The following is a 21,572-nucleotide window of genomic DNA, read 5'->3' as shown; positions in this document are numbered from 1 at the left end:
ACGATGTTCTACGGGATATTGATGGAAGATGGAGTAGGAAGGCGTTGCGCCTCCGACAGCAGCCGTGGTACTCCTTCCATGGACGCCTCATCGCTTGGCCATCTCACTGGACGAGCGCTCGGGCTCGCAAGCAACCCGAAGCTGCACTGCACTTCTGCCACCCGAGGATCGCTAATAAGGCCTAGGAGGTTGTAATGGACACATCGACCGTCAACGGAAGATATAGCCGCTTTCACAAGTTCCGTCGCAGCTCTTAGCCTGCATTGACGGCCTCCTCAGACATTGTAAGCAAGGAAGCGTGATCAATAACAACATCGTACGCCGTTCTGGCGACGTGGGGTCTCAGACAGGGAGGTGACCGTTCCTACACCGTCGCCGAACAAGTCACCGTGTTCCAGACGCCTTCTAGCGCACTTACCTAAAGCCTGGAGGATTAAGGCTGAGTAAAAATACCTCGTGGTCGATTGCTTCTAGGACATCCGGGGAGCCATCCAACCGTCTATTCTTGAATCCTGGAAAGGCCGTTGAACGGGCAAGGTCGTCTGACCACGGCTCGAGAAGCTGGGATGCCAGGGTATCAACAGTATTGTACAGGATTTATATACTCGACACCTCCTCCCCCTTCCGTTCCCGCCTGTCCCACACCTTAACAGCATCAGCAAACATCTCCCTCGCCCGGACCTTGCTCCTCAATCTCGCACACAGCAAGAAAGCACCGCTAAGCTTGCGGTGCAGACTATACGTCTCCTCTGGGGGCGGCGCCAACCGCTCCCTCAACATCAACCCAATGTTCGCTCGCACCCTGTCCGTAATCGTCTGGTCCTCGAAATCATACACCTCAGGAGCTGTCTGCACGAAAGGCTCGGCGAGAGTCATGATGGAGTCCACGTGAGCTCGGAGCATGTCTTTGCTCTCGTGTCCGGTGAGGTAGCCGAGTTGGATGGAGTAGTCTTTACACCCTTCGCGATCGCCTTTCGATGCCGCGATCAGCAAGGAGACGTACGGCTCGACGAACTTGTCGGGAAAGTCCCTGCTCGCGCCAAAGTCGAGCAGTTCGAGCTTCTGTGACTCGCGGTTGTAGAGGAAATTTGTCCAGTTCGGATCGGTCTGCATGAAGCGCCACTCCATCAGCTCTCGCAGACAGAGCCGTAGAATCTGCGTGCCGACCCAGTCGCGGTCACTTTGGTTAAGGTCTTTCATTTTGGTGACGGCGGTGCCGGTCATAAATTCTGCCGTGAGTACACCAGGCCCAGAGGCTTCGGTGTAGATGGTAGGGATCTTGAACGTGCCCTCTTCGTTCTTCAGAAGCTCTGCGAACTTCATACAAGCCTTTGCTTCTCGCTCGTAGTCGCACTCCCATCCCAACTCAAGTCGGGCATTGGCGATGGTCTTGTCAAGGTACAGGCCCTTTGGCAAAAGTCTGCTCGCGGTCAGGAGCAGCGCCAGGTTGTTTAGATCTGAGTCAATGCTGTTGCGTACGCCTGGATATTGCACCTTGACAGCAACGTCTTTCCCGTTCGACGAGAGCGTTGCCTTGTGTACTTGGCCAATCGACGCAGCGGCAAACGGCTTCTCCTCAAAGTTGGAATACAGGTCCCGCCAGTCCACGCCCAGATTGTCGACCAGCACTTTGTCTCGCTGGGAGGGTGGCATGTAGTCGGCGCTGTCTTGTACCCGCTGCAATACCTTGTTGATCGTAGGCGGAAGAATCTTTGAATCTTGAAAGCTCATCATCTGTCCCAGCTTCAGTGCTGCACCACGCATCCGACTGAGCTTCGCCACCAGCCGGTTCATGTTGCCTTCGCTCATCATGAGACTACCTTCGCTAGGACCACCGGTCATCCTACGGAAGCTTTCGCCGAAGGCGCCGAATGCCATACTCGTTGCAAGGCCGCCATATTGCCACAATCTTCCGAACCTCGAAGATGGTACTCGAGATTCATGCATTTCGAAAGGTACTGCTGTCCCTTGTTCGGGCTCCGTAGGCGTGTTGGCCTCCTGAGCTATCGACTTCGCCAGACTTTCAGTCTCTGCGTCACCTTGCGCGCCGCTCTGCTCCTCGACCTGTGAACCCGTGCTCTGCGTTGGCTGAGGCTGTTGCTCCCGCTCCTGGCTCCAACGCTCTCGAGCTGCGACCATTTCAGGCAATGGCTGGGGTGCCATCTTCTTTCTTTGACCGTAAGGACTTTTAGCCTCTGTCTCGCCCTGACCCATCATGCGTGACACCCGAGGCGCCGTGAAAAGTCCTTCGACCTTGACATCTTCAGGAAGCTCACTGCTCTCTGCACTTTCGCCGGGTGTGTAGAAGACGTCCTGATTCAATGACTTGTCCGTGACGGAGTCTTGGTGCTCTTGCGCATCATCTGCACGCCTTGGGATCCTCATTCGAGGTAAAGACGAGAGCTCCGGAGAGACAGCGTCAGGCCGCTCACCGTAGCTATCCTGCCCCATCGACCGCCCTTCTTCTGGCTGCTGAGTTGAGCTCATCGCAGGTATCTGCCCTTCTGCCTGCCTCTGCATCTCCCTCTTTCGTAGAGAGGCAAGGGAGCCATTATCCGTGGTCTGTCCATCCTGTGCCGTTTTAATGCCACCCTCAGCTGCTGCCGCCGCTTTCTGCATACCATCCTCAGCACTGGTAGCTGCATCTCTTCGTTCTCGGTCAATACGAGAACCGTCCACATCACTTCTTGACGGTCCACTTGTGCTCCGTTCTTGTTCCGGCCATGGCGGGCTCGTCTCACTGAATCGTTTCCCAAGCTCATACGCCGCGCCAGCTGTCACCGTGATCCGATCCGTCTGACTCTTGACTGCCTTCGCAAGGCCGGAAGTCTTGCTAAAGACATCCCACTGCTGTTGGCGCAGCGCAATGTGCTGCTTTGCAATTGCTCGTCCGGCATTGAATAACCTCGCGCTGTCCAATAGTCGCTTGCCGGCCATGGAACAGCACAATCACCCAGTGCGTCTGGCTACCGCGGACTCGCCATGGTCGTGGTATGTACGGTAGGTCACCTGGATGCTGTCACGATATTTCCTCGCTTGGACCTGCCTGAAGGCGATGCTCCTCCGTCCCACGTGAACTTCACTTCAACTTCACTTCGAGGCCTTCTACAACTCTCCTCTACCATATTGGGAAATATTTGATACGCTACATGGTAACATCCAAGCGTTGGTAGAATTGTGGACGGACTTGCAGGAATAACTCGATGCTGTGTGTCTGTTGTGCTCAGCTCCGACGTCATGTGGTATGCCTGAGAATCACATTCTCGTCAAGGCGACAATCTGAGCTAAACCACTTGAGCACATAGAACGAGACAACGTATTCGATTTCTGCACCTACCAGACACTTCTATACTATCATTCCTGTACCCTCAAAATATCCCTCTCCGGCACCAAATGCGGCAACACCTTCTCCTCAGTGTACCTCCAAAGCGTAGCAGTAGCCTGGTTCATCCACGTCGCCCCCGTCCACCACGTATTCTTCTTTCCCTGCAGCGCCAACAAGTCGTTATAGAACCCCTTCCGTATCGCATCGTTAGATACCGTCATCTCGAACTGCGACCACTTATGCAGAGCAACAAGCTCCGGACTATGCTCTGGCTCTGGGTATCCAGCACCCTGTCGGACTCTTTGTAGCGTGGACAAGATGTCGGCGGAGACTTCTTCGTCGGACATGTTGTGCGGGCTGCTGTAGTAAGTAGCGTGCAAGCCTGGGACGGGGGAGGCAAGGAAGGTGTACATGCCGGGCATAGCTGGGATGTTGAGCGGCGCTTCGGGGTTGACGTTAGGTAAGGTGGTGCCGACGGGTATGCCGGTGTTCTTCAGGATGGCGTTCCAGTAGTAGCTGTTGTTGAACTGTCTGAACATGGTCTGCTCAGAGCGGTCGAGATCGAGGAAGCTCACGGTGGACTTGGGTGGGATGGTGACCAAAAGCTTGCGAGCTCTGATATGCTTGACACCGTTCTTCGTGACGACCGTGATCTCAACGCGGTCGGAGTGTCGGGTGATCTCGGTGGGATAACTGTTCAGATACAGACTTCTGCCGTCATCTATCGCAGCTGCGGCACGGTCGTACAGCAGCTGGTTGTTCTGGAGACCGTTGACGACAAAGCCGCCGGTCAGCAGGTCTTGTATCTGCACTCGGTCCTGATACTTCATGACATATAGCGTCGGTTGTGCCAAGAGGTTTGCGATGCCTTGGTCGTAGAGGAAAGCGATGTATGCGAAAGCCTCGAGATTGTGCTTCTTGAGAAAGTCTCCAAAGGGCAGCAGCAAGTCTTCCGGTACTGGGTCTGGTAGATCCCAGTCCTCGAATATGGACGAGTATTTGGCCTGTTGCTCCGCATAACCGAGCATAGCCTCTGTGAGGTTACCCAGGTAGAGTTGTGCTGGAGGCACCACTTCGCCGGTCTCAAAGTTCATCATCTTTGTGTCGCCGCCTGACGGAGGAGGTAGCTGCACCAGAGGGATGTCGAAGTGGTGGAAGAAGCTGTGGACGACGGACAGGTTCGAGAAGACTTGAACGCCGTAGTCGTACGTCTGGCCGGTGCTGGAGTCTGTGTACGTCGTGACTGGACCTACAACAGTTGCCAGTCAGTAAGAAGTGCTTGACGAGCCACCAACACATTCATTCGTACCACCAAGTTTGCCCTCCTTCTCAATTAGAGCCACATCGACATGCTGCTGTTTCAGTCTTACGGCAGCGTACGTGCCGCTCGCACCTCCTCCGATGATGCAGACATCTTTCTCAATCCATTTTTCGGAGGTTGGAAGAGCGAGGGCAGAAGAGAAAGCAATCAGGAATGCCCCGCTGACCCTCATTGCGAGTACAGCACGTTGGGGTTTGATGAAAATCGCAAACGAAAGGATGGTCTTGCAGTGCTTCCGTATGCCGTGATGTCTGCTGCTGTGAAGACGCTGATGGCAGCAAGAGGGACGGGAAGGACAGTCGAACTCGAGCAAGAGAAGAAAGAGAGGTGATGTTACCAACGCAGCATGGCAGGAGCTCTAGCAAGGTACCATGACATCCGGATGCAGCAGGTCCCAGACGAGAGCAACCGCCATTGGCTTGGAATGCGAGCAGCATAGACGGATACAGGACCAACTGCAGCGGATTCAGGAACCTCGACATCCGCTTCTACTTCGCAGCCGTCTGGGCAGTCGTAGCTGCAGGTCTGTCAAGGTAGTCTGCTGAAAGTATTGCTTCGCTGTCTGGCTGCTGTGAGAGCTCGATGGCTACCGAAGTTCATTCTCTCTCATGCCAACAATGCCTGTTTGCAGACATGATGGTTTCTCGGGCAATATCTCCAATGCGGCACAGTGGATGTCGGCAGTTGAATGCGTACCATTGATAAGGCGCGTGGCACAGCAGACAGCTGTTGAACGACGGCTCTGCAGAAGGTAGCATGCAGCAGCAGCTTGCGCATGACAACAGCTCTCGTGCCTGCAGAGACTCCAGGCTGAAGTAGGAAAGGTCCAGTACATAACGTGCGTTAGTGATGATGTTGACGTGGCACGTTGTAGCTGCAGTCGAGCACGCGAGGTCGGCACGGAAGTTTTATGCAAGATGAGCTCGGTGGACTTGGCGTGCATACGGTCATTCAGAATGTCAGATGGGGTGAATAGAAGTACGCGGCGATTAGTCCTCCATTGAGTGATTCCGCCTTGAAGTTCCCGGAGAAATTAACCAACTTCAAAACCAAAGGACACGACGTCGAGAACCTCCTCTACTTCACCCAGACCCGCTTTACACCCGCTCGCTGGCAGCTCGGATTCTACACAAGTCAGCTCGCATACACTGTTCGATACTCTCGTTTGATACACACCTCTGGCGGCGACTTCCCAAGCACCCAAGCAAGAGCATGATACTTATACGAGCTGTACAGCGTCGTGCAAGTGTACCAGCGATATAGCTTCCTCGACTTCCCTCCTCTCGGCGGGGTGACCATGTCGTTGAGGTACGTCTTCATGTACATCATGTTGTGCTCATCGAAGCCGACCTGTTGTCCCTCATCCGAGGGCTGGAAGAGCGGCAGGGCGACGTTGGATCCTACGTCAGTGGAAAGGTCCATTTGTTCCCAGACTACCGACAATTTATTAGCGGCATGGTGATATTTGCGAGAAGAACAACCTGTACTCTTGAAATTGCCGGCCACGAGCTGATACGACAGCAGACCCTCGTTGGGGTTCTGGTTGGTGTTGTTCAAACGGTAGGTGGCCGCTTGAGGCTTCGTTTTTGGGATCTTCTTGGCGACGCAGAGGCCCTCGATCGCTGCTCCTTCATGGCAGGCAAAGAATGCCGTGTTATTGATCGAGTTCACGTGCGAGACTGCGACCAGGTAGAAAGGCCTCGATTGCTTTGCACCGGCACTGGCTGTCGAAGCCAGCGAGAGGACAGCCGCAGCCGCGGAGAGAACCAGCTTCATGGCTGCTTTAGATCTTTTACGAGACTAATGGGATTGATGGAGCCTTCTTCCAATAGGCAGATCTCAGATTCGGAAGGGCCTTGCAGTATACTTATCTCAGGTGGTGCGGTCCCATTCCAGCGGAAGCGAACGACAACACCAAGCCACTCCACTGGGCTCGTTCTTCAGCAATGCGCGGCTGAGAGGGTATGGATTGGTACGTGTCTCAGCTGATGTCTGTCTTCTCGATTCCATCTTTTCGAGCTGCCATTGAGCTCTTGGTCTGAACTGGTCTTCCGGCGCTCGTTCTCCAGAGCGGCAAGGGCTGTGGACAATCATGCGTTTGACCGCGAAACGCGAGCTGACGTTCGAGTGTAGCTGGTCAAGCCGTGGCGGCGCTAGCTCATGTCCCATCCCCAGCGGCCACAAAGTGCTCCCTCCTCAGCTCCTCAGCATCATTCAGCTCAAATGGGTAGCTCTTTACTCTATGCGTAATGAGAACCTGTTTCTTCGCCATCTTGACGACATCCTTCAATGTCTTCGGGCCAATGTGCTGAAGAACGCTCGGTGTCAAAGCCCAGCACAGCTCGTCGTTTTCATCCGCATACTGCTCAATTGAAGAACCTCGTAGGCCGATGCGTGGCGCTCCATCATCCCAGTGCAGCAGATCCTCGGCCTTGTCACGCGGGTATGCGAGGCCTTGCGTGCAGCAGCCGTAGTCATTCGTCAGCCGATGATTGACCATCTCGAAGGAGGCATCATGTCCCCACCGCAGGAGGACGGCATTATCAAGCTCGGCGCTTGCCAGTTTGCCACGAATTTCGTCGACCAGAAAGGACCCTCCCTGGCGCGATGCCGTTGTGAAAATCCTCGAGACACTGTTCCAAAACCAGTAGAGCAGTGCATTCGCAACTTTGTTCGCCAGCTGGCTCCAGAGCTGGCAGACAGGTAAGCAGCAATAGGTAAAATGGTTCTCCGAGACATCATCAAGCGACGTGTAGTGTCTTGAGACCTTTCTGCCACTCTTCGCCCGGCTGAGACACGTGCTGACTCTTCTACCCTATCTGTGCAATAGAGTGTGGTGCAACACCTGGCTGTGCTGGGACGCGCACACCAAGGGCAGACACTTCCTGATCGATCGGCACTCCGAGCATCGCTCGCTCAGCCTGGCAGTGGGCGGTCCCGCGCACGGCTTCAAGTTCCTGCCTGTCATAGGCGGATACATTGCCGATATGCTCGAGGGGAAGTTAGACGTGGGAGCCCAGCAGAAGTGGCGCTGGCAGCCAGAGGTGGAGGAGAGCTTGGAGAACGACCCGCATAGTCTGCCTCTGCTCGATCTCAACGACCTGCCTGATTTTGATAGTGTCCCAGCGCGGCTGTAGGTAGAGAGCGTCCTGCTTGATATATGTCGCTGTTAGCCTTTTTTGAAGATGACGTTCATTGCGTATCGGTCTCATCTCTCTGAGACCTATATACGCCTATACAAGTGCACCTGCAACCTCATGTTCTCCAAGCTGACCGGGTACTTGAGCGCGCCGTCAAGCTTGTGCAACATGCTAGGTTCGTTGATCACTTTCTCCCAAGCGGACTCCGACTTGTCTCCGTCACTATCCTCTTGCTCGTGTTGCTCCCGAGGTTTCGGAAGCAAAGCATAATCCAACAGCAGGTTCATGGGGTATTTCCTCTTCTCGTCTCCTTCCTTTGCATTGGCGGCAGCGATCTCCGAATAGGCACCAGAGCTATCCACTACCAGGAGAAGGCTGCCCATCGGAGTGGCGTCTTTCAACCTCCGGAGGAAGGCGGTCGTACGAGCCATCGAGATTGTGTATAGCTCGTTCAGTATTGACATGAGTGTGAGAAGCGCAGGAGCTGTTCCGACGGCAGCGCGAAGGTCGTCTGTGCTGAGACTCAAGATATCTGCTTGTGTGAAAGTATGCTCAGCAACACCAGGCAGTAAGAAGGAGGCGTTTGCCGCGCGAGCAGTGGCGCTGGCGTATTTGGAAAGCATTGGAGGCGTTCTCAGTCCTTGGTCCAATTTCGAGAGCACCGAGGTCCAGTCTGCAGCATCAAGAAGATCGATATGAAGCAGAGGGGATGGTGCGTTGCTTGCGGAAGTTGACATGGCTCCCATCCCTTCCAGAACCTCTTCATCTTGCATGTGCGGTTTTCCGGCAGCCTCTGAAGATTGTAGATATCGAAGAAGTCCTGAAAATGCCATGAACTCAGATGCGCCGCCTCCGAGGCAAACTACTTTCGCCGCGACTGGTCCAGCTGCGCTGCCGACTAGTCGCTGGATGCAAACATTGCCTGCCAGTCGCGTACAGATCCAAGCGAGCAGCTGTGCATAGCTTAAAGTGCGACTTGGGCTCCAGCGTATTGTGTAGGCCTCCAGATGTTCGTCTTTCCCGAAAGCCCTTCCAAACTCTCTGCAATTTAACGCATCCTTGATCTCCTGCAAGATCGGCTTCAGGGCTTCGAAATCATTAGATGCAGGGAAAGTGGTGCGGAAAACTTCTAGTGTCCGCTTCTCAAGATCGGTGGGCAGGACGTGCTCCAGTTCCGAAGGCTTCGGTGTTGCCAATGGAGTTGCTGGCTGCTTGGGCTTCTTTTTGAGAGTGTAGCCACGACCTTTCCTATCTTCTGGTATACCGCGAGCTAGGGGAGGGGGACCTTTGTATGCACCACTGGCACTTGGTTTCCCATGCTTTGGCTGCGACTCCTTCTTGCGATCAAATTGGCCCATCGCTGGAAATCGCTAATGAATTCCCTTCTGATCTTCTCCTCTCGGACGACCACCTCAGGCTACTACCTTATGTTGCTTGCGATGCACAGGCTTGACGCCAAGCCGCCGGTGAGACCTTGTCCCGCAACGGGACGCCAACGCCAACGACATCACCACTTCGGTCTAGTCATCTTCTACGGCCGGAGTAGCGTCGAGATATGAGGCCCGCCATTCCGCTGCTGAAACGATCGTACAACAACGTTGCCCGCAAGTCTTGCTCACCAGCAACCCGCTTCTCGTCAACCATGTCTCCCGCCATCACTGTTGACACGCTTCCATCACGGCAACCAGACCTCAAGGCAGCAAAGGACCACCACGTCGGCAGTCCGCCAACGAGTTTCAAAAACCCATGGCCATCATACCACGGGATCGCGATGGGCGACGCTTTCAAAGCAAGGTTTGGCAACCATCCGGAGAAGAACTTCGTACCCGTACCCCAAGGCCCTGACGGCTCTCGCTCGGATCAGCTCGTCAAAGTGCGGCAACCAGATTGGGGATTAGAGAAGAAGGACCGCTTGAGATCGACGTGGATAGGCCATGCTTCGTTTCTTGTTGAGACTCCCGCCTCCAACAATGCCGATCGAGGAGTACGGATCCTTTTTGACCCCGTCTTCAGCGAACGAACGAGTCCAGTTGGCTTTTTGGGTCCGAAGCGGTACTCTCCTACGCCATGTGCTGTCTCAGACCTCCCGGAAGTGGACATCGTCTGCATAAGCCACAACCACTACGACCACTTGGACTACTACACAATAATAGAACTCTACCGGACACGGAAGGAGAAGATCCACTTCTTTGTGCCGCTGAACGACAAAGCATGGTTCGTGAAGCACATATGTCCCGCCCAGCAAGTAACAGAACTCGACTGGTGGCAGAGCTGCAAAGTCCAGATCGAGGATATCGGAGCTGTCACCATGACCTGTACACCATCGCAGCACGGCTCCTCTCGGACAGGCTGGGACAAAGATCGTTCGCTCTGGTGCTCGTGGACGGTGGAAATGCAGAACCACAAATTATTCTTCGCTGGCGACACAGCCTATCAAGCAGTTGACACGCCGTCGCCTTGTCCCGCTTTTGAGCAAGTGGGCGAAACGTTCGGTGGCTTCGATCTGGCCATGCTGCCAATCGGCCTTTTCAAGCCGCAATCATTCATGGGAGGAGTGCATGCTTCGCCTGAGCAGTCTTTGCAGATTCACAAGGAGATCAACTCGAAGCTAAGCATCGGTATGCATTATGGGACTGTGCGAGGTGGGATCTCTGGACAGTTTGAGGACGTCACGGAGCCGCCGAGACGGTGGAGGGAGGCTGCTGAGAAAGAAGGCTTGTGGAGTGGTGGTGGGATCGAGGGGCGAGGACAAGCGGTTGACGTTGGAAAGGCGGGTGTTGGTCTGTGCGACATTGGAGAGACGGTGGCTATTTGATCGAAGAAGCGAAGGTCTTCCAACCGCTCAAAGAACCACAAATCTACGAACATGGGAACCAGTATGCACCGGCGCCCCAAAGCTGAGAAGCGGAGCCTCAGGAGCTGATCGAAGTATGGACGAGCATGAAGCTACCCCGTCGGTCGCCTGGCGGGCCTTCCCTGCCCCTCCTGCTGCCTTTGACCATATCGGCATCACTAAAAGTACACCGCGCGAGCTCTGGATCATTACTGGCTTCTATCCTCCCGGTCGACGACCCATAGGGACCAGAAGCCGCCAATATCTCACATGTGCTGTTGTACAAGGACCGACTATCAGATTGATCCAGGCAGGGTCTGCTCCGCCATATGTCCGACGCGGTGCCTGGCACACCATCTTGCATAGAGCCTGGTGACAGCCCGCTAAGGCGCAGAACGAGAAACCTGTAGCGGCTCGACCTCCCAATTACGAGCATCCATGACTGTATTGCGTGGCGGTCCTTCAGACCCTTCACTCTTGGCCATGATGATGAGTCCACGTTGCTGCCACTCATGCGGGTCGAGGTGGCAGGTCGGCCCTGCTTGCAGTGTGTACGAAACTGCGGCAGATCTTTGGTGCAGATCCAAAATATGACAGAGCCGTTTCTCAGTTGCCGTTGCTGGAAAGATTCTTGCAGCGGTTGGCTTGATGGCCAGGAAAGTTTCTGAATCCAGATGTCGAAGATGTAACCAGAATCGAAGGTCGGCTTCACCCATAATAGCACTCTCAAGAATGCATCGTCCTTCGCCAGACTCCAGGGGTATTTGCCACAAGACCCAAAATATGAAAGTCGTCCGCATGCTTTTTCAATTCTTCATCGGCCGCCCACCAAGTTCCGGCTTGTACTCTTCTCGGTACGCAGGCAGTTCGACCAGCGGATTTTCGCCTGACAGTTCGGCTCGAGGGCCTGACCCGGCGCCGTACTTAGCGTCCGTTGTCACTGATGTCCCGTCTTTTTCATGCGCTACGTCAAGCTTCTGCCGCCTGCGTCTGCGCAGGACGAAGAATATTATGCCGGCGATAAGAGCAGCGCCCAATACTCCGCCGACAACGCCGCCTGCTATTGCGCCTGTGTTCGTTGAGCTTGAGTCGCTATTGCTGTCATCTTTGGAGATGTCGTTGTTGGAGGCGTCGCTATTCGAGGCGTCGGTGTTGGAGTCGTTGGAATCGTTGTCGGAGTCGTCGTTGGAATCGGCGTCGTCGCCGCCATCTGAAGAGGATGAAGCTGCGCTGGCCGCGACTGCATTGGAGAGTTAACGTACAATCGTGAACGCATCATATTTCATTGTACTCACTGCGCTTTGTGAACCACGACGCCGTCTCGACGTTGGCCCACTTCGCCGGGTACTTCCCATTCCTTTGAATGTACTGCTTGACGGCTTGCGGCGTCACATATGTCCCAGCAGCCGCATCATACTGCGACTTCCACTCCATATCGGTAAGGTCGAAGATGCCTAGACCATTGTCCCAAGGGTCAGGAGAGCCACCAGATACCGTGAAAGCGTCGGTCGAATCCTTCGGTCGGACGGTAATGCCACCCACCACAACCATCTGTCTGTTGGCGACAACATTGCATGAGTGCATCCAACGACCGAGCTTGGTGGGAGCGTCTTGCTTCGTCCAGTGGAAAGAAGGCAGGGAGAGGACGTAGACTGCGCCGTTGGATACCGTGCTGGAGACGTCGTCCTTGACTTGGCCGCCGTACAAGAATATCTTCGGTGCCGTATTAGCGCTTTGCAAATTGCAGAGCTGAACGCACCTACCTCATATGTACCATCATCACCTTCCACGCCAACGACGCAGCCGTTTTGAGTCTCGTGTGGGATATTGCCCGTGGTCATCTGTCTCTGCCATTGCTGGGTCATAGGGTCGTACATCGAAGCGTACTGCAGCGACAACAACTGGTGGTCCTCATTGCTCCAGCCCCCGAAGGATAGCAGGAGTCCATCCGTCCCGAAAATAGGCACAAAATGGGCCATGCCGGAACCCGCAAAGCCGGAATAGCTGTAGTCCTCCGATGAAAAGTTGAACCATTCTTGAGATGTGAAGTTGTACATAACGAGCCCTGTAGGATATAGTTAGTTTCCATTGATGTTGTAGACCGACTGAGCTTGAGTCTACCCATACTTACCAGGGGCGAGCATGGAATCCTCATAAGGATTGTCGAAATCCTCGTAGTGGAACGTAGCATAGTTCTGCTGTCCACCAAGCGAGAATCCAAGCCCATTTCCATAAGCATAGTTTCCAACTGTCACCCTTGAAAGCGCCGAGAAATTGGAAGAAGGGTCAAACGGCACCTGGGACCAACGGCCGGCGTCTCCACGCGGTGTGAACTGCCACAGGGCATTGGAGGGAACTTCAATATCCAACCAGTTCGGATCTCCCATACTTAAGCCGCCATCGTAAGCGTAGAAGGTGTCTCCGGAAGCATCGAGCCAAAGGGCCTCATTGTTCAGGACCGGTGCGGACTTGCGTATTTTGTTGATGGTCACGGAGCTGTTCGTCCAGGATGATGATAGGTCTATCGAGTATGTATATTCGTCTGTTGTAGTCAGCAACATGAACAGCGCATGGCGTGTGGCCGGTAGAAAAGCATACCTGTCGCCGTGACAATGTCCCCCTCGTCCTGTGGATTCGATGCCTGTAATCCATCGCCGCTGCCGTTCCAAGTTGTCAACTCGCCGCCGTCGATATACAAGTAATTGCCAGCGACAATGGCTGCCGAGCGTCAGTCAGCATGATAATCCCGCGAAGTCCAAAGATTCTCATACAATTGTGGAAGCCCCGATGGTGATACTGAGTCGTGTCCCGTGCAACGAGCCGTCGAGTGACTTGAGTCGGTAGCTCGTGCCCGTCGCATCTGCTGTTCCTCGCCGCGACCAGCGCCAACAAGGCGTACATGAGGAACACCACCATCCTCCCAACGCTGCTCGAGACAGAGGAAAGCGATCAGGAAGCAGGCAACAGGCGGGACGGAGTTCGAGGACACCAGATCCCTCTGTCCACGTGGGAGGGATGATCAAGGACGATGATCACAAAGGACGGCGTCTTCCTGCGACTTGCTGCGACAATCTATGCGCAGCCAATGAAAGTGCGATATGGATGGTTTAGCGCAATCCTTCGAATCTACTGCATCTTCGAATCCTTCAAATTGGCACGGACGGCACAGAAGATTGACGAGATGCGGCTTCTCAGGCTGCCAGGAATTCAGCAACACCTCGACATTACACTGATACGACGGAGCAGACCGTAGGCTTTCTCCAGCTGCCCCAATTTCAACCGGGAAGCCTACGGTATGGGTGAGTGGAATACTGTGTTCAAGGCTCCACCGCATTGTTTCAAGCCAGTTCAAGCCGCGGATGCAGCTCCAAGAAGCTTGTGTCGATCCATTGCGACAACAGCCGATGGCCATCCGAAAGATAACATTTTGCGTGATCGCAGGCCTGACGGGCCGAGCGGGCACACGTGCGAGAGGGAATAACTTCAGTGCGGACGCGGAGATATTGACCACCAAAAATAGTAGAAAGAATGCCTGGAACGTCCTTGGCTCCATCCATTAATCCTCCAGGTTCTTATCAACTCCACGATCGCCATGTGATTGTGTAATCTCTTCCAGCGACTTGCCCTGTGTCTCCAGCAAGCCGTACCAGCTGTATGCCGCGATGACAACGTCGAAGAGTCCCCATAGCAGGAACGTGCCCCATCCAAGATGTTTGATCATGTACGGCGTGGTGAGCGAGAAGATCAGATTGCCCGCCCATTGCGAAGCAACTCCCAAAGCCACTCCTGGTTCACGAGTTCGTGCTGGGAAGATCTGGGGTGTTGTCAGTCTCGCGAACATAAGCTTACGGTGGTGAGGGACATCACCTCTGACACGTAGGGCCACACCAAAGGTCCCCAAGAGAAGTTGTAAGCAATCACAAACAGATAGATAAGTCCCACGGTAGCAACGCCAGAGCGGGTCAGGTCCTCTTCGGGATCAGCAGGATACGTCTTGACGACGACAGCTGTGGTCATCTGACAGGCGGCCATAAACAGGGCGCCACCTGTCAGAATAGCCTTGCGACCAACGCTGTCCGCCACAAACAGAACGAACGCTAGGCAAGCAACGACCTTGACGGCACCGAAAATTGCAGTCAGGAGTAGGTCCGAATTGCCTTTGTCGCCGACCAGAAGCTTGAAGTACTGTGGTCCGAAGTAGGCAAATGCTGTCGCGCCGGTAGCCTGTTGCGCCGCAAAGACAGCGATGCCGGTCACGGTGCGACTTGCATTCCCTCTTTGAAGCATCTCTGCGGTCAGAAAATGTTAGCTCCATGTTCAGCATATTAAAGACAGGTGCTGAATACCTTTCAGCTGGAAGCCTTGCCTAGCATGAGCCTCACGCTCCACACCAGACCGGATCTCATCCATCTCCGCCTGCACATCACGTCCATCACTCGCACGAATCCACTTCAAGCTTTCCCACGCTTCTTTGTGGCGACCGTTCTGCGTCAGCCATCTGACGCTCTCCTTCAGTGTAAGCGTGCCGATACCCAGAAGAGCCGCGAAGAGCATCTGTAAGCCCACAGGAATCTGCCATTGTGCGGAGCTTGTGTTCGAGACGCTCCTCGCCATGCCATAATCGATCCAGTAGCTTGTGAAGATGCCAAACGTGAACATCAGCTGGTATAAGGAGCCAATCTGCCCTCTGATATCTTTTGGCGTCATCTCGGTCGAGTACATCGGGACTACGACTGACGACCCTCCAAGTCCTACCCCGGCAACCACACGGCCGAAGAAGAAGGCGGATGTGCTGTGGGTGTTAACAGTCTGGATGAGTGAGCCAAAGATGAACATGATCGAGCAGATGACAATGGCCAGCCTGCGGCCGAGCTTGTGGGTGATAGGCCAGATGGCAAAGCAGGCTGCGAATGCACCGAGCTGTTGCAGACCGACCGCGAGGGACGAGACGTATGTTGCCTCATCCCTAGCATAGCGGAAGTCGTTCTCAAATGATGACAGGGTGAGGACGCCGCCTGCATACTGTCAACATTCGGTGGTGTCGGAGCTCGTGGGAAGGATCACGAACCAATAATGCCAGAATCGTAGCCAACTTGGACCAAGCATTAGCACATATATTTGTGAGAACAGTAGCAGGCATAGTCTCACACAGAAAGCCACCCAAGCAGACCACTATCCCGAGCCAGTATGCCCGTAACCTCCCCTTAGGCGTTAGGGCATAGCCGCCAGACTTGTGTCTTCGGGGAGAACCAGCAGAACCCTCATTCAAGAGTGGAGCATTTGACTGGCTTAGATAGTCGAAGTCCTCGTCTTCCCCATCGCGCTCATGCTCGTCCGGGTGAGCCTGGTTCATCGCTCCGAGTGGCATTGCGCACGTCCGGTCATGTTGCATACCCAAGGATGCCGCTGCCACGGAAGGGGTTGAGACCGGCAACCTAAGTATCGCGAGAAGCCGCCAACTATAACAGTAGATCAAGGGGGATCGAATAGATCAGGCGAAAGTCTCATTTAGTAGTTGAAAGTGTCTGTTATTGAATAGTCGATTGATGCTCACCTCATCCAGAAGTCGCGATCTGCCTGAGGCTGCTTCTCGGAAAACGCAGCCATTGGCGAAATTGAGCTGTATGAATTGCTTGAACAGTCATACGGACCGCATTGCTCATATTCCACGGTCGCGAGGTGTGCGAAAGGTCTTCGACTGCTCCAGCGGCACCTGAGAACAACAGCCGCCCAACGTATACAACGAGCAACCAGCACTTAGCCTGGAGAACAACACTTTCGTTGGACACCAGACTGAGCGGCCGACAAGATGCTCGACATAAACGACTTCGTCAAGGAGCGCGGCGGCGACCCAGCAAAGATCAAGGAATCGCAGCGACGGCGCCATGCTCCTGAAGCCACCGTAGACGAGGTCATGGAAATGTTCGAAGACCACAGGAAGACTCAGTATGAAGCAGGAACAACAATGGGCATGCGGATCAACCAGGTGAAGAAGGCCATGGGTGAGAACAAGAAGAAGAAGGGTGACCCAGAGGAGTTCAAGACTCTTATGGCGCAAAAGGACGAGCTGGAGAAGGACAAAAAGAATCTGGAGGAGCAGGCGGAGCAGAAGCTGGCGGCATTGTTGAAGAAGGCGAAGAGTGTCGGCAACTACGTGCATGCATCCGTACCAGTGTCAGACGATGAGGCGAACAATGCGTTGGTACGGGACTGGAAGCCCGAGGGCGCAAAGGTGGAGAAGAAGGATTGTCTGTCGCATCATGAAGTGCTCACGCGGTTAGGAGGATACGACCCGGAGAGAGGCGTCAAGATTGTAGGGCACAGAGGATATTGCTTGACGGGATACGGTCTCTTCCTGAACCTGGCGCTCATCAACTACGGACTGGAGTTTTTGTTCAACAAGGGCTATTCGCCAAACCAGCCACCATTCTTCATGCTGCGAGAAGCCATGGCAAAGACCGCACAGCTGGAGCAGTTCGACGAAGAGCTGTACAAGGTGACCGAAAAGGAGAACGACCCAGCGACCGACAAGTACCTCATCGCCACTTCAGAACAGCCCATCTCAGCACTCCACGAAGGCGAATGGCTGAATAACCAAGACCTCCCGATCAAATACGCTGGCTACAGCACGTGCTTCCGGAAAGAAGCTGGCTCGCACGGCAAAGACGCATGGGGCATCTTCCGTGTGCACCAGTTCGAGAAGATTGAGCAGTTCGTCTTCTGCAAGCCAGAGGACAGCTGGAACCACTTTGACGAGATGATCAATACTTCGGAAGAGTTCTACAAGAGCCTGGACATCCCTTACAGGGTCGTGGCGATTGTTTCTGGCGCACTCAACAACGCAGCGGCGAAGAAGTACGATCTCGAAGCTTGGTTCCCCTTCCAAGGCGAGTACAAGGAGCTCGTCTCATGCTCAAATTGCACAGACTACCAGACTCGTGAGCTCGAGATAAGGTAAGCTTCGCCGTCCATATTGCTAGTCACACAATGTACTGACCTCGCAATCAGGTACGGCCAAAAGAAACAATCCGACGCCTCCTTCCAAAAGACCTACTGCCACGCCCTCAACTCCACCCTCTGCGCCACCGAGCGCGCCCTCTGCTGTGTCCTCGAAAACTACCAGCGCGAAGACGGTATCGAAGTCCCATCCGTCCTGCGCAAGTACATCCCCGGCCAGCCAGAGTTCCTGCCGTATGTAAAGGAGTTGCCGAAGGACTCGACGAGCTTGAAGGCGAAGGGCAAGCCGGAAGGCAAGGGTGCTGCTGCTGCTGGTACGCCCAAGGTGCCAGGTGAGGGTGAGGTAGTTGAGCGGCCGAAGCATAAGAAGGAGGAGCAGTTGTCGTAGACTTGCAATGTGGTCTTGTCTAAGATGGCGTGTTACGCATGACGATGATGGCGTTACGAGAAGGATTGCCAGGGTCATTTCCTGCGTTAGCAGCCTGCAAGTAGTCATCACAGACGAAACGAAATGGAATGAACAGGAGACACAAGTTTCTTAAATATGTTAGTTTTCTCATTTTTTTTTGTCACAAGCTATCTGAAGAATCTGGTTTCAGAAGACAGTTCTAGTGACGCTGCCAGTCATTGGAGTCGTCGATCGGTCTGATTGCAAGTGTGTTGGTGTCGGGGGACGAGGCGATGGCGTGGGAAGAGGCAAGGTGCTTCTCTGCCGGGGAACAAACTGTGCTGAAAAGTGCTATGGGTAAGAAGGCGGTGTGGTGCGGACTGTTCTTGCTGTCGAGAATGGCTCACACGATGCTACTCCCTTCCCACAAGAGGTCTCCGTCGCCATCTTCGGCCCAGTTGAGCCCATGGATGAAGGGGTTGAGCGACGGGTCGTAAGTGCCTTGGCTGCTCTGGCTGGCGTTGGTGCTGGTGGTCTGCGCGAATGCGTCGAACTCGCTATCCTCGTTGAAGCTCATCGCCCCCATCATCGTGTTCGGGCTCGAGCGGGCGAATGGGGCGCCGGTGTAGTAGTTCGTCTGTGGAAAGCCGGGTGTAGTGCTGGCTCTCCCGCCGTTGTTCGTGGTGCCTGGGGCCGACGCACTGGTGTGGAGGAGCCTGTTCGAGTTGACGACGTTGCCGGTGCTGTGGTCAGTGTTGCCGAAGCGCGGAACTTGCCCCATGCCCTGAACTTGATTGGTGACATTGTGACCGCGTTGGAAGTTGTCCACATGCGGAGGGTAGTTCATGTAGTGCGGGTGCAAAGAGCTGAGGTCGCCCTCGCCAGGTGGGTTGCAGCTCAATCCGTTCGGGAAACCGTTCGAGTGCGTGAAAGGCGGGCAGACGGTGTTGTTGTAGCTCTGACCGCTAGGAGACCATGGCAGCGTCTCAGCATCGCTGTGCGGAATGGAGCTCTGGGCTTCAGTACTGAAGTTGGACATCTGTCTCGCAAAGCTGTCGTTGAGAGATGCGTTCGACTGCTGTGCCATTGTGCTGCCAAAGCTGTGAGTCAGACCATTGTTGAAGCTTGACTGCTGCGTGGTGTTGCTGCCGAAGCTGTTGTTGTGATGGGCGTTGAGGTTTGCCTGCTGAGCTGCGTTGCTGCCGTATCTGCTGTGGTAGGATTGGTCCACAGGATAGGACACTTCGCCCGTGTTCGCGTCAAGGCGGCAAGGAGCGTCAACGTGAGACCCATCATCGGTGTAGTTGAGGCTGTAGCCAGTATGAGTAGCCTCCCATGGCTGACCGTTGGCATCGGTCCAGTCGTTTACCAAGGTGGCACCGCTGGAAGAACTGCTCGTATTGCCGCTGCCGAAGTTCTCATCAGCCAGGGTGTTGCCGGACAAAGATCTCTCCAACCTGTTGCCACCGATCATGCTGTCGCGAGTGACCCCATTGGGGCGGTTCATCACCGCAGTGACGGAGGCTGGAAGCGTGGGAAAGTCTTCGTGCCGAGGCGCTTGCATCGCTGGCCTAGAGTCGAACGATTGTGCCGCAGGCATGGCGAACACATTGACATTGTAGCCCATCGGAGCTACGTGGTGAGATTAGCTATGCCCAGATGAGGTGTAAGTGCATGACGGACGTACCAGTAATACGATTGAGAGCGTTCTTCTCTTGCACATCGTATGCGGTGGCTCCGTAGTCCATGAGATCTGTACTCCCGCGTTAGCTGTGTTCAAAAGGAGCAGGACTGACATCAAGGCAGTTCTCAACTTACAGGATGCCTGGTTGTTCTTGACCATCTCCTGGAATTTGGCCATTTCGTCACCTTGGCCTCCGTATGACTCGTCCTCATCGGCGGGCTGGGATGCCACCGGAGCCTCATCGTCAGACTCCAGCTGCTCTTGGTAGTTCACGATAGCCTTCGCACGGCGAGGCAGTCCATCAGTAGCCACGCCACCAATCTTCTGCTTCTTGGATGGGGAGCTGCCATGTGATCCAGGGATGATACATCCAGAAGGGCTAATGGGGGTGCGATGATTCTCCTGCTTGCGACCACGCCCACGCTTGCCTGTAGACTTGGATGGGGTGGGGAGGGCATCCTGTTCAACCCTCGCCGCGGAGAGCTCCGACTGAGCCTTCTTACCACGGCCACGCCCACGGTTGCCGGTCGACTTGGACTCGGGCGTTGGTGAACTGCCGCGGGTCGCTTGCGTTGAAGAGAAAGAGAACGACCGAGCGAAAGGCTTCTGCGGCGTCACGAGCGCACCACTACCCCCTCCAGCCTTCTTTGGCGTCACACCATATCCGTCTCCACCTGCCTCCTTCTTCATGCTCTTCTGAGAATCCGCCCCTTCTGCAAAGGCGCCTGCCTTGCCACCTCTGCCAGGAGGAAATACCCAGTGAAGTAATTGAGAATTCGTACCTGCTTCAGCCTTGGAGTCGATGCCATCATACTCTGTCTTGGCGTCTTTGGCCGAAGTGTTCTTATCATGGCGGACTGGGACCTGGAAGCCATGAGCAACGCGGGTGCGGTACACCTTGGTGATATGCTGCTTGACTGCTTCACCAGTCAAGAACGGTGCGGTCGCGCGAGCGATATCATCCCACGGCAGGGTGATGTTACGCTTCGCACAGACAGCTTCGATCTGCAGAAGTAGAAGCTGGTCTTTGTCGGCTATATGACGAAGGAAGAGTATTAGCGAAGAGCATGGAAGTGATAAATGGGGTCTCGTTACCGTTCCAGCGCATGAGCTTGCGGTTGGCAACCGACTTGCGCTTCTTCTTTCCATCCTTCGAGGTGTTGGCTTCAGCTCCGTAGTCGCCGTCTTCGTCATCATCGTCGTCGATGGCATTGACACCGTCTGGGTTCTGGTAGAGATCGTCGTTGTCGTCACCGAACGAGGCGTCGGAGAGTGACTTCTTCGGAGCCATGATGACCTGGGTCGTTTGGAGGTGGGAGGTTGCTGTTTGCTGAGTGCTGAGTGCTGAGTGCTGAGTGCTAGGCTAAGATTCTGCTTGTTGAGTAGCAGTGTGTTGCTCTCAACTTTGTTAGAGTTGGGAGCAGTCAGTGTGATCTCAAAATCCTCCAACGCCCGAAAAGCAAGGTGGTAGGTGGCTGTTAACACCGACGTGACCAACCTTTCGATGCGTGCGATGCGAGTGCAAAGCAGAACTGTTGGCGGATGTCCGCCGGTCGACGTGCTTGCTAAATTGAAGTGTGACCAATGCTGCTTGAGTAACGCTGTGCAGTATTTGATGTTCAAAAGGATGGGAGGTGGTTGTTGTGATGTGCTCAACGCGAACGTCAGTCAGGAAAGCAGCTCTTCGAGCTTTGGCCAAGTCAGGTCACGCTGGCAACCTGTCAGAAGACACGCTAGTGGGTTCTAGTAATCTCCGAGAGAGGCAACAGCGTGACCATTGCAGCCAGTAGAGGGGCTTGTTGGGTTCGGTGACGTAGCCAAATATTGGAAGGGGACGAGGAAGGTGCGTTCACGTGCGGCGGCGGCGGCGGCGTCGGTGTTGGTGAGGTGGTCGACGTGGTGGGAGGTGGACGATGAGGTGAGG

The 21,572-nt window shown here is 54.7% G+C and overlaps 10 protein-coding genes across 10 annotated transcripts; 2 read left to right on the top strand and 8 right to left on the bottom strand.

The window, feature by feature from the left end:
• Positions 1 to 597: 597 nt before the first annotated feature.
• On the bottom strand, positions 598 to 2,937 carry LTR77_007119 (uncharacterized protein; the record flags this gene model as incomplete). The annotated part of the gene is made up of 2 exons (XM_064804356.1): positions 598 to 2,363; positions 2,433 to 2,937. 2 exons carry the CDS (start codon positions 2,935 to 2,937, stop codon positions 598 to 600), a joined length of 2,271 nt encoding a protein of 756 aa, XP_064657126.1.
• Positions 2,938 to 3,354: 417 nt separating this feature from the next.
• Positions 3,355 to 4,818, bottom strand: LTR77_007118 (uncharacterized protein; the record flags this gene model as incomplete). The annotated part of the gene is made up of 2 exons (XM_064804355.1): positions 3,355 to 4,574; positions 4,635 to 4,818. 2 exons carry the CDS (start codon positions 4,816 to 4,818, stop codon positions 3,355 to 3,357), a joined length of 1,404 nt encoding a protein of 467 aa, XP_064657125.1.
• A 925-nt stretch (positions 4,819 to 5,743) lies between these two features.
• LTR77_007117 (uncharacterized protein) lies at positions 5,744 to 6,422 on the bottom strand (the record flags this gene model as incomplete). The annotated part of the gene is made up of 2 exons (XM_064804354.1): positions 5,744 to 5,771; positions 5,794 to 6,422. The coding sequence occupies 2 exons, from the start codon at positions 6,420 to 6,422 to the stop codon at positions 5,744 to 5,746; spliced, it is 657 nt and encodes a 218-aa protein (XP_064657124.1).
• A 382-nt stretch (positions 6,423 to 6,804) lies between these two features.
• On the bottom strand, positions 6,805 to 7,555 carry LTR77_007116 (uncharacterized protein; the record flags this gene model as incomplete). Its single annotated transcript, XM_064804353.1, has 2 exons — positions 6,805 to 7,338; positions 7,514 to 7,555. 2 exons carry the CDS (start codon positions 7,553 to 7,555, stop codon positions 6,805 to 6,807), a joined length of 576 nt encoding a protein of 191 aa, XP_064657123.1.
• A 93-nt stretch (positions 7,556 to 7,648) lies between these two features.
• On the bottom strand, positions 7,649 to 9,144 carry LTR77_007115 (uncharacterized protein; the record flags this gene model as incomplete). The annotated part of the gene is made up of 2 exons (XM_064804352.1): positions 7,649 to 7,812; positions 7,878 to 9,144. The coding sequence occupies 2 exons, from the start codon at positions 9,142 to 9,144 to the stop codon at positions 7,649 to 7,651; spliced, it is 1,431 nt and encodes a 476-aa protein (XP_064657122.1).
• Positions 9,145 to 9,428: 284 nt separating this feature from the next.
• On the top strand, positions 9,429 to 10,601 carry LTR77_007114 (uncharacterized protein; the record flags this gene model as incomplete). Its single annotated transcript, XM_064804351.1, has 1 exon — positions 9,429 to 10,601. The coding sequence occupies one exon, from the start codon at positions 9,429 to 9,431 to the stop codon at positions 10,599 to 10,601; it is 1,173 nt and encodes a 390-aa protein (XP_064657121.1).
• An 824-nt stretch (positions 10,602 to 11,425) lies between these two features.
• LTR77_007113 (uncharacterized protein) lies at positions 11,426 to 13,520 on the bottom strand (the record flags this gene model as incomplete). Its single annotated transcript, XM_064804350.1, has 6 exons — positions 11,426 to 11,859; positions 11,915 to 12,332; positions 12,383 to 12,684; positions 12,751 to 13,140; positions 13,218 to 13,337; positions 13,391 to 13,520. The coding sequence occupies 6 exons, from the start codon at positions 13,518 to 13,520 to the stop codon at positions 11,426 to 11,428; spliced, it is 1,794 nt and encodes a 597-aa protein (XP_064657120.1).
• A 655-nt stretch (positions 13,521 to 14,175) lies between these two features.
• On the bottom strand, positions 14,176 to 15,972 carry LTR77_007112 (uncharacterized protein; the record flags this gene model as incomplete). The annotated part of the gene is made up of 4 exons (XM_064804349.1): positions 14,176 to 14,433; positions 14,469 to 14,908; positions 14,966 to 15,634; positions 15,768 to 15,972. 4 exons carry the CDS (start codon positions 15,970 to 15,972, stop codon positions 14,176 to 14,178), a joined length of 1,572 nt encoding a protein of 523 aa, XP_064657119.1.
• Positions 15,973 to 16,428: 456 nt separating this feature from the next.
• On the top strand, positions 16,429 to 17,964 carry SES1 (Cytosolic seryl-tRNA synthetase; the record flags this gene model as incomplete). Its single annotated transcript, XM_064804348.1, has 2 exons — positions 16,429 to 17,573; positions 17,628 to 17,964. The coding sequence occupies 2 exons, from the start codon at positions 16,429 to 16,431 to the stop codon at positions 17,962 to 17,964; spliced, it is 1,482 nt and encodes a 493-aa protein (XP_064657118.1).
• A 403-nt stretch (positions 17,965 to 18,367) lies between these two features.
• Positions 18,368 to 20,939, bottom strand: LTR77_007110 (uncharacterized protein; the record flags this gene model as incomplete). Its single annotated transcript, XM_064804347.1, has 4 exons — positions 18,368 to 19,596; positions 19,652 to 19,717; positions 19,783 to 20,682; positions 20,744 to 20,939. The coding sequence occupies 4 exons, from the start codon at positions 20,937 to 20,939 to the stop codon at positions 18,368 to 18,370; spliced, it is 2,391 nt and encodes a 796-aa protein (XP_064657117.1).
• Between the last annotated feature and the right edge of the window lie 633 nt (positions 20,940 to 21,572).

The sequence above is a fragment of the Saxophila tyrrhenica genome (assembly GCF_035928015.1).
Source record: "Saxophila tyrrhenica strain CCFEE 5935 chromosome Unknown scaffold_11, whole genome shotgun sequence".
Lineage (NCBI taxonomy): Eukaryota > Fungi > Ascomycota > Dothideomycetes > Mycosphaerellales > Extremaceae > Saxophila > Saxophila tyrrhenica.
This window is presented reverse-complemented; position numbering and strand designations above follow the sequence as displayed.